Source organism: Oncorhynchus tshawytscha, linkage group LG15 (genome assembly GCF_018296145.1).
Source record: "Oncorhynchus tshawytscha isolate Ot180627B linkage group LG15, Otsh_v2.0, whole genome shotgun sequence".
Taxonomy (NCBI): Eukaryota; Metazoa; Chordata; class Actinopteri; order Salmoniformes; family Salmonidae; genus Oncorhynchus; species Oncorhynchus tshawytscha.
Genome location: NC_056443.1, coordinates 30,528,699 through 30,550,693, shown reverse-complemented (window position 1 = coordinate 30,550,693; position 21,995 = coordinate 30,528,699). Strand labels below are relative to the sequence as shown.

The 21,995-nt window shown below is 44.7% G+C and overlaps 2 protein-coding genes across 12 annotated transcripts in view; both read right to left on the bottom strand.

Moving 5' to 3' along the window:
• Positions 1 to 7,463, bottom strand: part of LOC112239869 (actin filament-associated protein 1) — a 146,180-nt gene extending 138,717 nt beyond the window's left edge. The window contains exon 1 of the mRNA XM_042298456.1: positions 7,320 to 7,463. Within this exon, the coding sequence (XP_042154390.1) occupies positions 7,320 to 7,338 (19 nt within the window). The 5' untranslated portion in view covers positions 7,339 to 7,463. The remainder of the gene's footprint in view (positions 1 to 7,319) is intronic.
• Positions 7,464 to 13,818: 6,355 nt separating this feature from the next.
• Positions 13,819 to 21,995, bottom strand: part of LOC112214897 (actin-binding LIM protein 2) — a 118,611-nt gene continuing 110,434 nt past the window's right edge. For all 11 annotated transcript variants that reach the window (XM_042298416.1, XM_042298415.1, XM_042298417.1 and 8 more), the window contains one exon: positions 13,819 to 14,005. In XM_042298416.1, coding sequence (XP_042154350.1) covers positions 13,892 to 14,005 — 114 coding nt within the window. In that variant the 3' untranslated portion in view covers positions 13,819 to 13,891. The remainder of the gene's footprint in view (positions 14,006 to 21,995) is intronic.

The following is a 21,995-nucleotide window of genomic DNA, read 5'->3' as shown; positions in this document are numbered from 1 at the left end:
GTTCTCATAACGCCACGGTACTCATAACGCCACGGTACTCATCACGCCACGGTACTTATAACGCCACGGTTCTCATAACGCCACGGTACTCATAACGCCACGGTACTCATAACGCCACGGTACTCATTACGCCACGGTACTCATAACGCCATGGTACTCATAACACAAGCACCAACAAGTACAGAACATCAGCCAGGGATGCACTCTCACAAATCACATTTGAACCTCAGATTTTACCTCAGGGATTCAGCTCCTGTCACTAGTGGTGATCTTTAAGTCTGAAATATTATTGGAGTAATGATTCTGAACATGAAATCAAATAGATATCAGTTTCAATGACTGTAGACAGCGAGATGTGGGCAGAGTGATGGACGAGCTAAGCCTAGATTTACACAGAGTGTACAAAACATTAGAGACACCTGCACTTTCTATGAAATAGACTGAACAGCTGACTCCAGGTGAAAGCTATAATCTCTTGTTGATGTCACTTGTTAAATCCACTTCAATCAGTGTAGATGAAGGGGATGAGACAGGTTAAAGAAGGATGTTTAAGCCTTGAGACATTTGAGACATGGATTGTGTATGTGTGCCATTCAGAGTGTGAATGTTATTGCGGGTGTAGAGAAATTCTTGTGTTTCTAGCTCTAACAGTGCAGTAATACCTAACAATTTCACAACAATACACACAAATCTAAGTGCCTTGGGGTAACTCAATCACAAGCATACACCCCTATCTAGTATGCTCACACACAATATGTTCCCTTCATTAATCTGCCTTCTTACATTGGGGGAGGGTTGTTTTCCTGAAGGCCTCAATTAAAGACTGCAGAGCTCAACAGACTCTGAGAGAGCTCAACAGAGAGAGAGAGAGAGAGAGAGAGAGAGAGAGAGAGAGAGAGAGAGAGAGAGAGAGACTACAGCAAACCACCCTGCGGCACAGTCCACCAGCCTCACTGTATCCAACAGAGACACAGCACAGACAGAGGGAGTCTGGGAACACTGTCCTCAGACACAGCATGGTACACTCATAACCACCACAGAGAGAGAGAGGAAGAGACAGAGAGAGAAAGTTGGGTTGGAAGGAAATGAAGAGAAAACAGATTGATTTTACAGAATGACAGAACAAACAGAGAAGCATTGATGGAGAAAGACAGAAGATACATTGGCTCAGTTCCCCTCCGAGCTAACCCCACCTTTCCCTGCATGACAAGAAACAGAGAACGAAACCCCACTGCGAACATTTAATCAACATTTAATCAACATGGGTGTAGTATTACCCTGTGTGTTGTCATCACTAAAACCAATGGTGATGGTAGGGTATTACTCAACACAGATTAATGGCAGGGGAACAGTATCATATCTTGGCCGTCGCAGTAGATGTTTGCGCTGTGCGCCCCACGCTGACTCGCGACTACACACCCAGTCCCAGGGGCCAAGATGTCCAATAGTGATCAAATCAAAGTTTATTTGTCACATGCGCTGAATACAACAGGTGTAGTAGACCTTACACTGAAATGCTTACTTACAGGCTCTAACCAATTGTGCAATTTTTTTTTAAGTATTAAGTGAACAATAGGTAAGTAAAGAAATAAAAACAGTAAAAAGACAATGAAAAATAACAGTAGAGAGGCTATATACAGTAGAGAGGGTATATACAGTAGAGAGGCTATATACAGGCACCGGTTAGTCGGGCTGATTGAGATAGTATGTACATGTAGATATGGTTAAAGTGACTATGCATATATGATGAACAGAGTAGCAGCAGCGTAAAAGAGGGGCTGGGCGGGGCACACAATGCAAATAGTCCGGGTAGCCATTTGATTACCTGGAGTCAGGAGTCTTATGGCTTGGGGGTCAAATCTGTTGAGAAGCCATTTTGTCCTAGACTTGGCGCTCCGGTACCGCTTTCCAGGTGGTAGTAGAGAGAACAGTCTATGACTAGGGTGGCTGGGGTCTTTGACAATTTTTAGGGCCTTCCTCTGACACCGCCTGGTATAGAGGTGCTGGATGGCAGGAAGCTTGGCCCAAGTGATGTACTGGGCCATACGCACTACCCTCTGTAGTGCCTGGCGGTCGGAGGCTGAGCAGTTGCCATACCAGGCAGTGATGCAACCAGTCAGGATGCTCTCGATATTGCAGCTGTAGAACCTTGTTAGTTTCCTGAGGGGGAATAGGCTTTGTCGTGCCCTCTTCACGACTGTCTTGAAGTGTTTGGACCATGATAGTTTGTTAGTGATGTGGACACCAAAGAACTTGAAGCTCTCAACCTGCTCCACTGCAGCCCAGTCGATGAGAATGGGGGCGTGCTCGGTTCTCCTTTTCCTGTAGTCCACAATCATCTCCTTAGTCTTGGTTACGTTGAGGGAGAGGTTGTTGTCCTGGCAGCACACGACCAGGTCTCTGACCTCCTCCCTATAGGCTGTCTCGTCATTGTCGGTGATCAGGCCTACCACTGTTGTGTCGTCTGCAAACTTAATAATGGTGTTGGAGTCGTGCCTGGCCATGCAGTCATGAGTGAACAGGGAGTACAGGAGGGGACTGAGCAAGCACCCCTGAGGGGCTCCAGTGTTGAGGATCAGCGTGGAAAATGTGTTGCTACCTACCCTCACCACCTGGGGGCGGCCCGTCAGGAAGTCCAGGATCCAGTTGCAGAGGGAGGTGTTTATTCCCAGGATCCTTAGCTTAGTGATGAGCTTTGAGGGTACTATGGTGTTGAACGCTGAGCTGTAGTCAATGAATAGCGTTCTCAGTGTTGAGTGCAAAAGAGATTGCATCATCTGTGGATCTGTTTGGTCGGTATGCAAATTGGAGTGGGTCTAGGGTTTCTGGACCTCACAGTGAAATGGTTCTGGTTTCTGGTGTTGATGTGAGCCATTAGCAGCGCCCACAGCACCGGCATGGTCGGGATATAATGGAACCAGCTGCCAGAAATCTCAATAAATTAGGATTACATTACAACAATCAACATCACAACATCAACATCATTACAACATTACATGACCATGTAGCCAACTGTATCAGGCTTATATACAATTGACTTACAAGGTAGGCTACTGAAGATTGAGAGATAGAGCCTTTTAAAATAACAGTCTGCTGCATCATCTGCTGTCACAATGACAAATTAAAATGTCTCTCTAGAAATATCAGATCTACTAAGACTACCACCTGTATCATTACCACACCATTAAGACTACCTATCATTACAACACCATTAAGACTACCACCTGTATCATTACCACACCATTAAGACTACCTATCATTACCACACCATTAAGACTACCACCTGTATCATTACCACACCATTAAGACTACCTATCATTACCACACCATTAAGACTACCTATCATTACCACACCATTAAGACTACCACCTGTATCATTACCACACCATTAAGACTACCTATCATTACCACACCATTAAGACTACCACCTGTATCATTACCACACCATTAAGACTACCTATCACTACCACACCATTAAGACTACCACCTGTATCATTACCACACCATTAAGACTACCACCTGTATCACTACCACACCATTAAGACTACCTATCATTACAACACCATTAAGACTACCACCTGTATCACTACCACACCATTAAGACTACCTATCATTACAACACCATTAAGACTACCACCTGTATCACTACCACACCATTAAGACTACCACCTGTATCATTACCACACCATTAAGACTACCACCTGTATCATTACCACACCATTAAGACTACCTATCATTACAACACCATTAAGACTACCACCTGTATCATTACCACACCATTAAGACTACCTATCATTACCACACCATTAAGACTACCACCTGTATCATTACCACACCATTAAGACTACCTATCACTACCACACCATTAAGACTACCACCTGTATCATTACCACACCATTAAGACTACCACCTGTATCACTACCACACCATTAAGACTACCACCTGTATCACTACCACACCATTAAGACTACCACCTGTATCATTACCACACCATTAAGACTACCTATCATTACCACACCATTAAGACTACCACCTGTATCATTACCACACCATTAAGACTACCTATCATTACCACAGCATTAAGACTACCTATCATTACCACACCATTAAGACTACCTATCACTACCACACCATTAAGACTACCACCTGTATCATTACCACACCATTAAGACTACCACCTGTATCATTACCACACCATTAAGACTACCTATCATTACCACAACATTAAGACTACCTATCATTACCACACCATTAAGACTACCTATCATTACCACACCATTAAGACTACCACCTGTATCAATACCACACCATTAAGACTACCTATCACTACCACACCATTAAGACTACCACCTGTATCATTACCACACCATTATGACTACCACATGTATCATTACCACACCATTATGACTACCACCTGTATCATTACCACACCATTATGACTACCACCTGTATCACTACCACACCATTATGACTACTACCTGTATCACTACCACACCATTATGACTACCACCTGTATCATTACCACACCATTAAGACTACCACCTGTATCACTACCACACCATTATGACTACCACCTGTATCATTACCACACCATTAAGACTACCTATCATTACCACAGCATTAAGACTACCTATCATTACCACAGCATTAAGACTACCTATCATTACCACAGCATTAAGACTACCTATCATTACCACACCATTAAGACTACCTATCATTACCACACCATTAAGACTACCACCTGTATCAATACCATACCATTGACTACCACCTGTATCATTACCACACCATTATGACTACCACCTGTATCACTACCACACCATTAAGACTACCTATCATTACCACACCATTAAGACTACCTATCATTACCACACCATTATGACTACCACCTGTATCATTAACACACCATTAAGACTACCTATCATTACCACACCAATAAGACTCAAGTGACTTCCTTTCAAACTGCCCACATTCTTAGTTCAACCTATTGACAGGTGATTGAAGTCAAACCTCAGGTTCAACTCCAAACCATACCACTCCTCACCAGTAGGGGTCCTATTCCAACCTAAGTGACCTGCCACACCTTGGGAAGTTAACCACTGAGGCGCTGCCACTTAATAGCTGCTACTCATTGTGTTTCAATCTGGACATGGGACAAGAAAGTTGTCACAGGGGACCTACAGTACATGTGTGCGCTCCATGTCTTCGACCTCCGTTTTACTGGTTCTGTAACACAGTGTCTTCCAAATGGCACCCTAGTCCCTATATAGTGCACTACTTTATACTACAGTCCTATTCCCTGTATAGTGCAGTACTTTTGACCAGAGCCCTATTCCCTATATAGTGCACTACGTTTGACCAGAGCCCATAGGGAATAGGGTGCCATTATGCGAATCAAACAGTGTTGGCCCAATACTGCGGCTAAAGGGCTAGCAGGATGTGTACAGTAGGATTGCCTTCCATTGTCCATTGTTACAGGCCTGTCTGGACTGACTGTGGCAGATTGGCTGGGCTTCCATGAAGAGGAGGGGAAATACCCAGCCCCAAGAACACACAGTTAGAGGTAAAAATAAAACACAAAAGCAGTAGAAGTGAAGCTTCCAGGGATACTTTTCCCACCACAACAAGTTCCTCGTGAAAAAACAAGACAGTTCAGCTAAGGTAGAGATGGAGACTAGGTCAAAGGCCCAATGACCAAGTAGGGCTAGACTTGCCTATATTAGCCATGCTATATTAGCCAAGCTATATTAGCCTAGCTATATTAGACTAGCTATATTAGCCTAGCTATATTAGCCTAGCTATATTAGCTAAGCGATATTAGCCAAGCGATATTAGCCAAGCGATATTAGCCAAGCTATATTAGCCAAGCTATATTAGCCAAGCTATATTAGCCAAGCTATATTAGCCAAGCTATATTAGCCAAGCTAATCTAAAATGCACATTTATGAATGGCTGAAGTCAATGGTAAGAGTGTGCCATTTCCAGTTATTGCTTATCCCTTCAAACGTGTCCCTTCCTAAACAAGTAGTCTGATTAATCCAAACCCAACAGTTTTTCCCCGCCCTGTTCCCAACTGGATATGATGAATTGGATTTGTTCTATCATTAAGCTGCTTGACCCCCCTCCTTTTAGTCTCAATCTGCAGCAGGAGCAGGTTACCAGGTTACCAGGTTACCAGAGCCAGTTGATCCCTTCCAGACCAGTTCCCTGTCCTTGACTCTAGCCTCACCTGTGACCCTGGGGAAAGTGTACTACCTAAAAGTCAAGATCTCTTTACCAAGACAGCAGTAGTAGGTTACTACACACATACAGGGAAGAGGCTACATGGATGAAGCTTAATGGATGATGCTTAATGGATGAGGCTACATGGATTAGGCTACATGGATGAGGCTTAATGGATGAGGCTACATGGATGAGGCTACATGGATGAGGCTACATGGGTGAGGCTACGTGGGTGATGCTACGTGGATGAGGCTTAATGGAGGAGGCTACATGGATGAGGCTACATGGATGCTTAATAGATGATGCTACATGGATAATTCTACATGGATGAGGCTTAATGGATGAATCTACATGGATGAGGCTTAATAGATGAGGCTTAATAGATTAGGCTTAATGGATGAGGCTTAATAGATTAGGTTTAATGGATGAGGCTTAATGGATGAGGCTACATGGATGATGCTTCTCGGCACAATTCGCTTCCATCTAATTTCTGTATCAGTTCTGATGAGAGGAAAGAGGGGAGAAAGCAAATGTTCTGTAATCTATAGAAACACACCCACTGTGTCCCAGACTGCTGTTGAGGCTGGGAGGTGTCGTGAGAACAATCTCCCTCGAGTCCATTAACCTATCAATTAATCACGCTGCTGCGTGCTCCTCTGAAGACAGACAGGACCCCCTGTCGGTCTACACCTCGTGGTCCTTTGTGTTGTGCCTTTCCATCCCTCTGTAGCAACCTTGTTGTTTGTATGTTGAATTGATCCACATTCGCATGACAATATTTGGCACATAACCACTCCATGGAACTCAGCTAAAGTGAAAATATTTGGCCAAAACAAGTAAAAAACTAACCAGGACACTGAAAGCAATTGTTGTGATAATAAATGACAATTAAACAACACCCTTTTTTTCCTCAAATACAAATGCTACACCCGTCAAGGTGATAGCATGCTACTGTATCGATACATACCAGTAACGTACATTGTTATAAGCCTGCTCGTTGTCGTCTAAGAACAATGCACAATTTCTTACAACAAAGTGCAAGAGTAGTATAACAATGACTTAAAGTAGGATACCAAACGTAAACCAAAAATTCGTACCTTTCCCGTTTTTGTCCATGTCGCCGAGATAACTCCTGGGTGTGTACTTCTCCTGTGTTCTTCCCGGTGACAATAGAAAAGCACGTCCGCGCCTCTCCTCCAAGCGCTCCTTGCTTCCTTTCGGTGTGTGATGGGACAGACGCCGATTCTAGCTGTCAAGAAACACAGGGGACCAGATGGACACAGATAGTAGCCAATCGCAGTCGTAGCTTACATGGGCTTGCCCAATCACAGCGAATAATAGAAGGGGTCTTTGGAAATTTATTTTTAAATATCTATACTAGTTAGTGCCTTTGAGAACGCGGACAACTATCAGCATCAAGGTACAGTAGTAATACAGAATGGAGGTATTCTCAACCTACTGTCTGGTTTACTCGGCAGGCCATATGAAACCATTATGAATCAAATGACAAAATGATTCATAGAATGATTCACTCCCTCTCCTCAGCACCTGTTTCAACATAATGTGTTCACTCCGCATTCCAATGCAGGTTTTTTAACTCAATATCAAAAATTATTATTATTAAAAATTATTCCAACCTCATAGTATGAAAATATATATAAAGAACAGGAAAATCACGTTTTTTGACTGCACTTGCACTGGACCTTTAAGTTACCATAAAAACACAGAACATGTCAAAAGAAATGGTACTGAATGAAACATTTATTTAAAGATGGACATCAGTATTTCTTGCAAACCAGTGAAGTAAAATAAGAAAAAAACTCAACAAAAGCTAAACAAAAGGCTTAGTTACAGCGTAATAATCATTTCAACCCATTTCGCCATCCTCTTATCGTCCTCCACTGAGCCACAACTACGCTGAACAAAAATATAAACGCACCATGTAAATTGTTGGTCCCATGTTTCATGAGCTGAAATAAAAGATCTGAGAAATGTTCCATATGCACAAAAAGCTTTTTTTCCCTCTCTAAGATTGAGCACAAATTTGTTTACATCTCTGTTAGTGCGCATTTCTCCTTTGCCAAGATCATCCATCCACCTGACAGGTGTGGAATATCAAGACCTTGTGCTGGGGACAATAAAAGGCCACTCTAAAATGTGCAGTTTTGTCACACAACACAGATGTCACAACACAGTTTTGAGGGAGTGTGCAATTGGCAGGAATGTCCAGTTGTTGAATGTTCATTTCGCTACCATAAGCCGCCTCCAACGTCATATTAGAGAATTTGGCAGTACATCCAACTGGCCTCAAAACCGCAGACCACATGTAACCACGTCACCCCAGGACCTCCACATCCAGCTTCTTTACCTGCGTCTGACGGGGTGCTGAGGAGTATTTATTTTGGTAATAAAGCCCTTTTGTGGGGGAAAAACTCATCCTGATTGGGTGGGCCTGGCTCCCAGTGGGTGGGTCTATGCCCTCCTGGGCCCACCCATGGCTGCAACCCTGCCCAGTCATGTGAACACCATGGATTAGTGCCTAATGATTTTATTTCAATGGACTGATTTCCTTCTATGAACTGTAACTCTGTAAAATCTTTGAAATTGTTGCATGTTGCGTTTATATTTGTGTTCAGTATACATAAAATCACAGCATATGGTATCCATTGGTTACACAGTTCTTTGTATGTCCACACCATATAATTAGGAATTAGAATACTTATTTAGTAAGATATTAATGGTTTACACAGACAATGCAAAATAAACGATGACAGAACCAAATTCATTTGAACATATTCTTCATTTTGCAAAACGCCAACGCCAACGTCCTTCTAATTGTGGCTTGGAGAGAGGAGGCTTTGGGTAAAACTGAGCCATTAAGTTAAAAGAAGGAATCAAATCCTATTCGATAAAGACTAATCATTCCATAACATTTGGGTGAATGCAATATTAAAAAAGGGACATTCTACAACAACAAAAAGTAGCCTATGACACTTTTCTGCGACTGTTGTGGCACAATGGGTACACCGGTATACAGAACGGTATTCCTAAATACCTTTAATTACAATCAAACAAGCAAAAACATGGGTAGTCACTCATTGACAAGATGTTAAGTCATATTATGTATCTATATTAAAGGCAGAACAACAATACATCCGATTGCATCTATGGGCAGCTTGCTCTGATGTCTTGTACTGTAAAGTTGTGAATCCAACACTATATTGACCTAGATGTGAGGGAGACTCGCTGCTGTTTACGCCGCGTGGAAGGCCTGTTTGTCTAAAGAGGTGATGAAACGGGCTCTGGTTGTGCAATCTGGCCTAGCTTGAACAATCTGGTCTATCTGAGCTCTGCTGATCTGGCCTGAACTTGCCCCTAAGACACTGACTGATTTACGGACAGTATTGCATTTCCCCCCTAATGGTTAAGGTTAGGATTTGGAGAATTAAATCCGATCCTAGATCTGTATCTAAGGGCAAGTTCGGAGCTCAGACCTGGCTGGATATGTGGTCCTTAGTTTCGGGCCTTCCAGGGAACACTATGGTTTCCACAGCTGTTCAAATAAGACAACAAACACAGTCTTTCCCAACAGCCATGGTGGGAAAACCCTTCTCACCATTGATAACGTTACATCAACATTCTTTCAATGTTACAATAATGTTACAACGGTGAGCCACTTTGCCTGAGGGTCAACAAACCCCAAAAGGTAATTTGACTTTTAACCAATCAGAGTCTGGTTTGAACTGTATTCATGGTAATATGCCATCTAGCTGACACTTTTAACCAATCAGAGTCTGGTTTGAACTGTATCCATGGTAATATGCCATCTAGCTGACACTTTTAACCAATCAGAGTCTGGTTTGAACTGTATTCATGGTAATATGCCATCTAGCTGACACTTTTAACGAATCAGAGTCTGGTTTGAACTGTATCCATGGTAATATGCCATCTAGCTGACACTTTTAACCAATCAGAGTCTGGTTTGAACTGTATCCATGGTAATATGCCATCTAGCTGACACTTTTAACCAATCAGAGTCTGGTTTGAACTGTATCCATGGTAATATGCCATCTAGCTGACACTTTAATCCAATCGATTTACGGTCATGCGTGCATACATTGTTTAATTTGATTTATTATTTGATTTAAACTAACTGTACAACCTAACTACACACGCATTCATACACAAATCACTCTTCCAAACTCAACTTTATAAACCATAGTTCGATAAAGCTGACACGAGATTTTAGGTAATGCATTCTGCAACTTTATCACCATTCACATTCAACGAGGCACACTCAAGCACTTCAATTTGCTGTGGTCTCCTTTTGTTTCGATAAAGCACTTTAATTGCAGATTGACATTAGAAATCAGACAGAAGACATTAGCTTTTATGTAGTCTTACTTACAGAAGGAGCTAAATGAAATTTGATATGAATGCAGATTGCCTGTATTTTTGCCACTATACCTTCCCATTAGATTTAAAGATACCATCCACAACCTCCCTTGAAATGTCTATAAATACATTTTGAACATTAAAGCAGCTGAATTGGGCTTTTCATCGGACAAAAGTTCTGTTGTGTGTGTCAAAGAATGAACAAAATGATCAACAACATCAAAAAAACAAGCACACACTTTCATGCATTTCCATTGTAGATGAACCTCAACAATCTCTCATATACATGTGCTAACGCTAACATTTACCTTGGCTTGCATAACAAACTCTGACACAAATATACACAGTATGTGTCACATACTGCTCACAGTTGAATGATTGGTTGAGCTTCCGGAGACGAAGCAAAGCCAATGCATGTATTTCCACTACACACTGCGTGTGACCGTTGCTGGGTTACAAAGAACAAACATAGAAAGGGTTAATTGTCTAACACAGAAGGTCTAGATAAAGCTCATTGTTAATTAATTAAGCAAAACTTAACTCGTTATGCTTCAGTGCTGCTGCAGGTCTGTGTTCAGATAGTGTGGTGACAACGAACAGAAGTGTGGCATAATGAGTGTCTTAACTCATCTGAAAACGATCTCAAAGCATTCATAGAAACGTCTGACAATGATTCCACAAGTCAAAAATAGCTTACAAAAATAATGTTTTTTTTTTATGGGAGGGCCATGTACGTAAAAGTGTCTGGCAATGCGGTGTTTGACAACGTGACTTGAAAGAACCTGTTGCTCCACACATCTGCTGTGGGTGTCAGTGGTGCCAATGCTAGAGCCGGTACCCATGATTCTCGCTGCTGTCCCTGATCCAACCTCAACTCTCCTATATTCACTGTTTTACGAGTGGCTTGTTGTAACAAATCACAGCTATCAAATAAACTACCAACGTAAAACATATTTTCTTATCTTTACTTAAGATTTCTCTCAATTTTTATGAAGAGAAAACAAACACAAATATAGTAAGGTGCTTTGACGTTTTCTGAAGTCAAACTGTAGTAGTTTCTTATCCCCGTCTTTGGCCTTGTCATGCCGCAGTGTATTGAGTAGCCATGCCCTCCACTGCTGTAAAATGATACCTCTGTTGTTCAGATATGAGATCTGTGGTGGGTTAGAGGCAGAACAGGCTACAGTGGGGAAAGGGAGGATAAGGAATGAAAATGAAGGAAAGAAAAGGAGATGGAGTGAAAAAATTGTAAGAGGAGAGGTAAGGAGAGTTGGGATGAGAGAGAGAGGAGAGAGGAGAGGTAAGGCGAGGTGGGATGAGAGAGAGAGGAGAGAGGAGAGGTAAGGAGAGTTGGGATGAGAGAGAGAGGAGAGAGAGGAGAGTTGGGAGAGGTAAGGAGAGAGTTGGGATGGGATGAGAGTTGGGATGAGAGGAGAGAGAGAGGAGAGGTGAGAGGAGAGGTGGGATGAGAGAGAGAGAGGAGGAGAGGGAGAGAGAGAGGAGAGAGGAGAGGTAAGGGAGGTGGGATGAGAGAGAGAGGAGAGAGGAGAGGTAAGGAGAGTTGGGTGGGATGAGAGAGGAGGAGAGTTGGGATGAGAGAGAGAGGAGAGAGGAGAGGTAAGGAGAGGTGGGATGAGGAGAGAGTAGAGAGAGAGGTGGGAGGTGGGATGAGAGAGAGAGAGAGAGAGATGAGAGGTAAGGAGAGGTGGGATGAGAGAGAGAGGAGAGGAGAGAGAGAGATGAGAAGTAAGGAGAGGTGGGATGAGAGAGGTAAGGAGAGGTGGGATGAGAGAGAGAGAGAGAGATGAGAGGTAAGGAGAGGTGGGATGAGAGAGAGAGAGAGAGATAGAGATGAGAGGTGGGATGAGAGAGAGGAGTGAGGAGAGGTGGGAGGTGGGAGAGAGAGAGGAGAGAGAGAGAGAGAGAGTGAGGAGAGGTAAGGAGAGGTGGGATGAGAGAGAGAGGAGAGAGAGAGAGATAAGGAGAGGTGGGATGAGAGAGAGAGGAGAGAGATGAGAGGTAAGGAGAGTGGGATGGAGAGAGAGAGAGAGAGGAGAGAGAGAGGTAAGGAGAGGTGGGATGAGAGAGAGAGAGAGAGAGAGAGATGAGAGGAGGAGAGGTGGGATGAGAGAGAGAGGTAGAGGAGAGGTAAGGAGAGGTGGGATGAGAGAGAGAGAGAGAGGAGAGGAGAGGTAAGGAGAGGTGGGATGAGAGAGAGGAGAGAGGAGAGGTAAGGAGAGGTGGGATGAGAGAGAGAGGAGAGAGGAGAGAGAGAGAGAGAGAGGAGGAGGAGAGGTAAGGAGAGGTGGGATGAGAGAGAGAGGAGAGAGAGAGGAGAGGAGGAGAGGTAAGGAGAGGTGAGGTGAGATGAGAGAGAGAGAGAGGAGAGGAGAGAGGTGGGATGAGGAGAGGTAAGAGAGAGGTGGGATGAGAGGTGGGAGAGAGAGAGGAGGAGAGGTAAGGAGAGGTGGGATGAGAGAGAGAGAGAGAGAGGTGAGGAGAGGTAAGGAGAGGTGGGATGAGAGAGAGAGAGAGAGAGAGAGAGAGAGGAGAGAGAGATGAGAGAGAGAGGAGAGAGAGAGAGAGAGAGAGAGAGGAGTGAGGAGAGGTAAGGAGAGGTGGGATGAGAAAGAGGAGTGAGGAGAGGTAAGGAGAGGTGGGATGAGAGAGAGAGAGGAGAGAGAGAGGTGTTAAACAAGACACGGTAGATAAGGAAAGAGAGTGAGACCTTAGAAAAACAGTGAAAGGAACGATAAAAGAGGGAAAAACTCAACCGTTCCAAGTGGAGACAAACACAGTAAAAGGAACACACATATGAAACCAGTGAGAAACACAGAAACAAAGAGAAAAAAAAGCTCATGAATTTTTAGAAAAGCTGCTATTTCTCTTTTTTGCAGAGGAAGGGAGAGCGGGATGCAGAACTCACATAGAGGGATGAGAGGAGAAGAGGATTGGAGGAGGAGTGGTGTGACGGACCATGTAAATGCAGCTCCCTTACCTCCCTTAAAGGTGAATCACAGTAACATTCAGACCACTCGCATACAAAAGCTATAGGTGACGAACATCGCCTCAACGTTGAATGTTACAGCGACATTGTGAAACCACTGGGTACTCCCAACCACTCCTCATTCTGTCTGCGATTAGATGTTTCTCAGTTGTAACGTAACGGTGCATATGTAGATTATTTCAGATGTTTTTTTCTTTCTTCCAGACAGGACAGACGTTGTAGACTGGAGATGTTATAATGATTTTTCTCCCGTTCTCCTGCTTGGCTTTAGAAAAGGCGTGCCTTCTTTTTCATGTCGTTCTTCTTCCACAGAGCCATGCGGTCAAACTGATTCAGGGTCATCCCAAACACATGGTGGAAGTCCTCTGGGGAGAGGTGTCTCTGGAAGAAACACACATACAACAAGATTTGTTTATATTCCTTCGAATGACAAGGCAGAGAGGAAAGACACTACATGGCCAACAACTATGTGGACACCCCTTCAAATTACGATCTTACATCTGTCGATATACTACATGGCCAACACTATGTGGACACCCCTTCAAATTACAATCTTACATCTGTAGATACACTACATATACAAATGTATGTGGACACCTCTTCAAATTAGTTGATTCAGCTATTTCAGCCACACCCGTTGCTGACAGGTGTATAAAATCGCACACACAGCCATGCAATCTCCATAGACAAACATTGGCAGTAGAATGGCCTTACTGAAGAGTTCAGGGACTTTCAACGCAGCACCGTAATACGATGCCACCTTTCCAACAAGTCAGTTCGTCAAATGTCTACCCTGCTAGAGCCGCCCCGGGTCAACTGTAAGTCCTGTTATTGTGAAGTGGAAGCATCTAGGAGCAACGGCTCAGCTGTGAAGTGGTAGGTCACACAAGCTCACAGAACTGGACTGCTGCGTGCTGAAGTACGTAGTGCGTAAAAATCATCTGTCCTCTGTTGCAACGCTCACTACCGAGTTCCATACTGCAAGCAACGTCAGCACATGAACTCCATGAGCAATGCTAAGCGTCGCCTGGAGAGGTGTAAAGCTGGCCGCCATTGGACTCTGGAGCAGTGGAAACGCGTTCTCTGGAGTGATGAATCATACTTCACCATCTGCCAGTCCAACAGACAAATCTGGGTTCGGCGGATGCCAGGAGAACACTACCTGCCTGAATGCATAGTGCCAGCTGTAAAGCTTGGTGGAGGAGGAATAATGTTCTGGGGCTGTTTTTCATGTTTTGGGCAAGGCCCCTTAGTTCTTAACGCTACAGCATTCTAGACGATTCTGTGCTTCCAACAATGTGTCAACAGGGGAAAGCCCTTTCCTGTTTCAGCATGACAATCCACTCCATACAGAAATGGTTTGTTGAGATCAGTGTGGAGGAATTTAATTGGCCTGCAAAGAGTGCCCGACCTCACTAATGCTGTTGTGGCTGAATGGAACAAAGTCCCTGCAGCAATGTTCCAACATCTAGTGGGACTCCTTCCCAGAAGAGTGGAGGCTGTTATAGCAGCAAAGCGGGGATCAACTCCATATTGATGCCCATGATTTTGAATCAGATGTTTGATGAGCAGGTGTCCACATACTTTTGATCAGGTAGTGTATGACACACAGAGAGAGAGACAGATACTATTAAATACACAGAGTTCACTTTTAGCATCACACACAGTCATACTTGTAGCTACAGTATCAACCACAGACAGTGCCTCATCTCTATTGACACCAGCCTGTTTAAGAGTCCATGTCTTGTGAAATGCCCTCCACTCCCCTACAAACTCAGACTAACACACACACACACACACACACACACACACACACACACACACACACACACACACACACACACACACACACACACATACACACACACACACACACACACACACACACACACACACACACACACACACACACACACACACACACACACACACACACACACACACATACACATACACATACACATACACACACACACACACACACACACGGTTGGGGAGTAATTGGTTACATTACCAACAAGAATATTGTAATCATATTACAGATACTTTAATTACAGATACTTTTGAAAAAGTAGATGATTACTTATGGGATTACTTTTAAAATATATTATGACCCCTTTCAATTTTGATCAAAAAAGGTGCAAGTTTAAGTTTGTTCCACCTGAGTGAGTCTGACTACTAGTCAGAGACCACTATTATGACACACCAAATGATGACCACCAATCAGAGACCACCATTATGACACACCAAATGATGACCACCAATCAGAGACCACTATGATGACACACTAAATGATGACCACCAATCAGAGACCACTATTATGACACACCAAATGATGACCACCAATCAGAGACCACTATGATGACACACCAAATGATGACCACCAATCAGAGACCACTATGATGACACACCAATCAGAAACCACTATGATGACACACCAAATGATGACCACAAAATCAGAGACTACTATGATGACACACCAAATGATGACCACCAATCAGAGACCACCATTATGACACACCAAATGCGTTTGTGGTGGTGTAAAAAGTACCCAATCGTCATAAAGATATCTTAATGGAAAACGACACAAATAAAAGTGAAAGTTACCCAGTAAAATACCACTTAAAAGCAAACATATAAATCAGTTCAAATTCCTTATTGTAGCTCTATCCTGCAGTCAAATGACCTAGTGGCCATATGTGTGGATAGTTACTCATATTTTTCAACTCTATATCTGACATGGTACAGGTGCCTTCTTTTTTTAAGCCCATAGCTACATGTGTGAGGTTTATACTTTTGTTTCAGAATAGATTTGTTTAAGACGACCAAGAAACACTCTGTGTGAACCTGATTTAGCCCCCTGCAGTAAAAGGTCAAGCAAACCAGACGGCACCAATTCCTTGTGTTTGTATTTATTTGCAGATAGCCAGGGGCAACACTCCAACACTCAGACATCATTTACAAACAAAGCATGTGTGTTTAGTGAGTCCACCAGATCAGAGGTAGTAGGGATGACCAGGGATATTCTCTGTTTAGTGAGTCTACCAGATCAGAGGCAGTAGGGATGACCAGGGATATTCTCTGTTTAGTGAGTCCACCAGATCAGAGGCAGTAGGGATGGCCAGGTATGTTCTCTGTTTAGTGAGTCCACCAGATCAGAGGAAGTAGGGATGACCAGGGATATTCTCTGTTTAGTGAGTCCACCAGATCAGAGGCAGTAGGGATGGCCAGGTATGTTCTCTGTTTAGTGAGTCCACCAGATCAGAGGCAGTAGGGAGGACCAGGCATGTTCTCTGTTTAGTGAGTCCACCAGATCAGAGGCAGTAGGGAGGACCAGGCATGTTCTCTGTTTAGTGAGTCCACCAGATCAGAGGCAGTAGGGAGGACCAGGTATGTTCTCTGTTTAGTGAGTCCACCAGATCAGAGGCAGTAGGGATGGCCAGGTATGTTCTCTGTTTAGTGAGTCCACCAGATCAGAGGCAGTAGGGAGGACCAGGCATGTTCTCTGTTTAGTGAGTCCACCAAATCAGAGGCAGTAGGGATGACCAGGTATGTTCTCTGTTTAGTGAGTCCACCAGATCAGAGGCAGTAGGGAGGACCAGGTATGTTCTCTGTTTAGTGAGTCCACCAGATCAGAGGCAGTAGGGATGGCCAGGTATGTTCTCTGTTTAGTGAGTCCACCAGATCAGAGGAAGTAGGGATGACCAGGGATATTCTCTGTTTAGTGAGTCCACCAGATCAGAGGCAGTAGGGAGGACCAGGCATGTTCTCTGTTTAGTGAGTCCACCAGATCAGAGGCAGTAGGGAGGACCAGGTATGTTCTCTGTTTAGTGAGTCCACCAGATCAGAGGCAGTAGGGATGACCAGGGATGTTCTCTTGACTGGACCATTTTCCTGTCCTGCTAAGCATTTAAAATGTAATGAGGACTTCTGGGTGTCAGAGAAAATGTATGTAGTAAAAAGTACAACATTCTCTTTAGGAATGTAGTGAAATAAAAGTAAAATTTGTACAGATAAACCCCAAATATGACTTAAGAAGTACTTTACACCCCTGTGGATCCTTTGATGAAAGACACAGAGAGGGGGAGAGGGAGATGGACAGAGAGAGAGAGAGAGAGAGAGAGAGAGAGAGAGAGAGAGAGAGAGAGAGAGAGAGAGAGAGAGAGAGAGAGAGAGAGAGAGGGAGAGAGAGGGGGGAGAGAGAGAGAGAGAGCACGCATTGTTGAGGTTTTGGCCATGAACATGGTTCCCTCACCACCACACCCACCCCTTCCCCCAGGGGAGCAGAACTGGGGCCTGACGTGGACACACTCTGTCTGGGGTGAGCACAGAGGGACAGAGGGCTTGATGTGGAGGGTAAGCATTTCTCCCAAACCCTAACCCCTAAGACTGAAAGACTGGGTCTACGAGGAGCTTCATCCTCTTAAAATGTATTTACAACCTGCTTTTGTGATTATTATTTAGTATTTACAGTTTTTTCCCCAATTGCTAACAAGCACTGGTCAATACTGAAGCCCCTTTTTTAAAACTCTTCACAGTCTGCATTACCGACATGCATCTTGGCCAAACAGTTCATCTCACCTCCAAAACTCCCTCAAACCACCAAAACACTTCATACATGTCTCAGAATAAGCTCGTTGGACCAGAACACTGGCAACAGTTCTCACTCAGAAAGCATACGTTGTCACTCATAACACACTGACCTAAAAAACACTAACAACAGAGAGCATTACATAAACTATGAACGCATCTCTTTGAAGTTGAAGTCAATTTGCTTCAATAGCCTTTATCTTTTCTATATCTTTGCATATTGTAATTTACTTGTGAAAAATAAAAAGTTGAAACAAAAAACAATTCCTGAAATTTCAGGGCTGCAATAATAATTACAACATAAACAACATGTCTAGTATAACACTCGTACTGTACAGTACTGTGAGGGTTCTAGTTCTCATCAACATGTCTAGTATAACACTCATACTGTACAGTACTGTGAGGGTTCTAGTTCTCATCAACATGTCTAGTATAATCACTCATACTGTACAGTACTGTGAGGGTTCTAGTTCTCATCAACATGTCTAGTATAATCACTCATACTGTACAGTACTGTGAGGGTTCTAGTTCTCATCAACATTTATAGTATAATCACTCATACTGTACAGTACTGTGAGGGTTCTAGTTCTCATCAACATTTATAGTATAATCACTCATACTGTACAGTACTGTGAGGGTTCTAGTTCTCATCAACATTTATAGTATAATCACTCATACTGTACAGTACTGTGAGGGTTCTAGTTCTCATCAACATTTATAGTATAATCACTCATACTGTACTGTACTGTGAGGGTTCTAGTTCTCCCTCTCTCCTGCATTTGGCCACAAGTTCTCATCAACATCACATCTTACATCGTCTCTGGTGATGCATCTTGGAAAGTATCTTCTGGAATGTCTAGTCAAACCATGGCAGTCTTCAGTAGAAGTGTCTCCACACCCTGCCAGTCTTCAGGAGAAGTGTCTCCACACCCTGTCAGTCTTCAGGAGAAGTGTCTCCATACCCTGGCAGTCTTCAGGAGAAGTGTCTCCACACCCTGCCAGTCTTCAGTAGAAGTGTCTCCACACCCTGGCAGTCTTCAGGAGAAGTGTCTCCACACCCTGCCAGTCTTCAGGAGAAGTGTCTCCACACCCTGGCAGTCTTCAGGAGAAGTGTCTCCACACCCTGTCAGTCTTCAGGAGAAGTGTCTCCACACCCTGGCAGTCTTCAGGAGAAGTGTCTCCACACCCTGGCAGTCTTCAGTGTCTCCACACCCTGTCAGTCTTCAGGAGAAGTGTCTCCACACCCTGGCAGTCTTCAGTGTCTCCACACCCTTCAGTCTTCAGGAGAAGTGTCTCCACACCCTGGCAGTCTTCAGGAGAAGTGTCTCCACACCCTGGCAGTCTTCAGGAGAAGTGTCTCCACACCCTGGCAGTCTTCAGGAGAAGTGTCTCCACACCCTGGCAGTCTTCAGGAGAAGTGTCTCCACACCCTGGCAGTCTTCAGGAGAAGTGTCTCCACACCCTGGCAGTCTTCAGGAGAAGTGTCTCCACACCCTGGCAGTCTTCAGTAGAAGTGTCTCCACACCCTGGCAGTCTTCAGGAGAAGTGTCTCCACACCCTGGCAGTCTTCAGGAGAAGTGTCTCCACACCCTGGCAGTCTTCAGGAGAAGTGTCTCCACACCCTGGCAGTCTTCAGGAGAAGTGTCTCCACACCCTGGCAGTCTTCAGGAGAAGTGTCTCCACACCCTGGCAGTCTTCAGTAGAAGTGTCTCCACACCCTGGCAGTCTTCAGGAGAAGTGTCTCCACACCCTGGCAGTCTTCAGGAGAAGTGTCTCCACACCCTGGCAGTCTTCAGGAGAAGTGTCTCCACACCCTGGCAGTCTTCAGGAGAAGTGTCCCCACACCCTGCCAGTCTTCAGGAGAAGTGTCTCCACACCCTGGCAGTCTTCAGGAGAAGTGTCTCCACACCCTGGCAGTCTTCGGGAGAAGTGTCTCCACACCCTGGCAGTCTTCAGGAGAAGTGTCTCCACACCCTGGCAGTCTTCGGGAGAAGTGTCTCCACACCCTGGCAGTCTTCAGGAGAAGTGTCTCCACACCCTGGCAGTCTTCAGGAGAAGTGTCTCCACACCCTGGCAGTCTTCAGGAGAAGTGTCTCCACACCCTGGCAGTCTTCAGGAGAAGTGTCTCCACACCCTGGCAGTCTTCAGGAGAAGTGTCTCCACACCCTGGCAGTCTTCAGGAGAAGTGTCTCCACACCCTGGCAGTCTTCAGGAGAAGTGTCTCCACACCCTGGCAGTCTTCAGGAGAAGTGTCTCTACACCCTGGCAGTCTTCAGGAGAAGTGTCTCCACACCCTGGCAGTGTTCAGGAGAAGTGTCTCCACACCCTGGCAGTCTTCAGGAGAAGTGTCTCTACACCCTGGCAGTCTTCAGGAGAAGTGTCTCCACACCCTGGCAGTCTTCAGGAGAAGTGTCCCCACACCCTGCCTGTCTTCAGGAGAAGTGTCTCCACACCCTGGCAGTCTTCAGGAGAAGTGTCTCCACACCCTGGCAGTCTTCAGGAGAAGTGTCTCCACACCCTGGCAGTCTTCAGGAGAAGTGTCTCCACACCCTGGCAGTCTTCAGGAGAAGTGTCCCCACACCCTGCCTGTCTTCAGGAGAAGTGTCTCCACACCCTGGCAGTCTTCAGGAGAAGTGTCTCCACACCCTGGCAGTCTTCAGGAGAAGTGTCTCCACACCCAGGCAGTCTTCAGGAGAAGTGTCTCCACACCCTGGCAGTCTTCAGGAGAAGTGTCTCCACACCCTGGCAGTCTTCAGGAGAAGTGTCTCCACACCCTGGCAGTCTTCAGGAGAAGTGTCTCTACACCCTGGCAGTCTTCAGGAGAAGTGTCTCCACACCCTGGCAGTCTTCAGGAGAAGTGTCTCTACACCCTGCCAGTCTCCACACCCTGGCAGTCTTCAGGAGAAGTATCCCCACACCCTGCCAGTCTCCACACCCTGGCAGTCTTCAGGAGAAGTATCCCCACACCCTGCCAGTCTCCACACCCTGCCAGTCTTCAGGAGAAGTGTCTCTACACCCTGCCAGTCTCCACACCCTGCCAGTCTTCTGGAGAAGTGTCTCCAGACCCTGCCTGTCTTCAGGAGAAGTGTCTCCACACCCCACATTCATAGCATCCAGTAAGGCCATCTGGTCATGTGGATGTTGGTCATAAACCTTCCACCTCCACACAGAGAAAACCTCCTCTATGGGGTTTAGGAAGGGGGAGTATGGAGGCAGGAACAGTACTGACATCCTGGGATGTGCAGTAAACCAGTCTGTGACTGCAGCAGAGTGGTGGAAAGCCACATGATCCCACACAACAACGAAGGTAGGGGAGTTTCTCTCCTCTGCTGGTACAAGTCGATTATACAGGTCATCCAGAAAAGAAATGAGCCTCTCTGTATTGTAGGGGCCAATGAGTGGTTTGTTTAACAGAAAACCATCGTTGGACAGTGGTGCACATTGTGATGTTAGCTCCTGTCTGGCCTGGGACACGGTTGCTCTCTGTCCAATCACATTTCTTGCCCTGCGGCGTGTTTTTGCCAGGTTGAATCCAGCTTCATCCACAAAGATGAATGTAATGTGCAGTGCCTGGTTTCCATCTCCATTACTCTCTAAAATACAGTAAATCCTGTTTTACAGTATTTTTACATTATGCATAGCTGGGTATCTACCCTGTTTGGTTATTGAACAGACATCTTGGACATATTGATACCGGAGTTCTTTCACACGTTCACCATTTCTGATTCATCCTTATTTTATGTATCTCTATGACTCTGGCAACAGTTGTTCTGACCATATT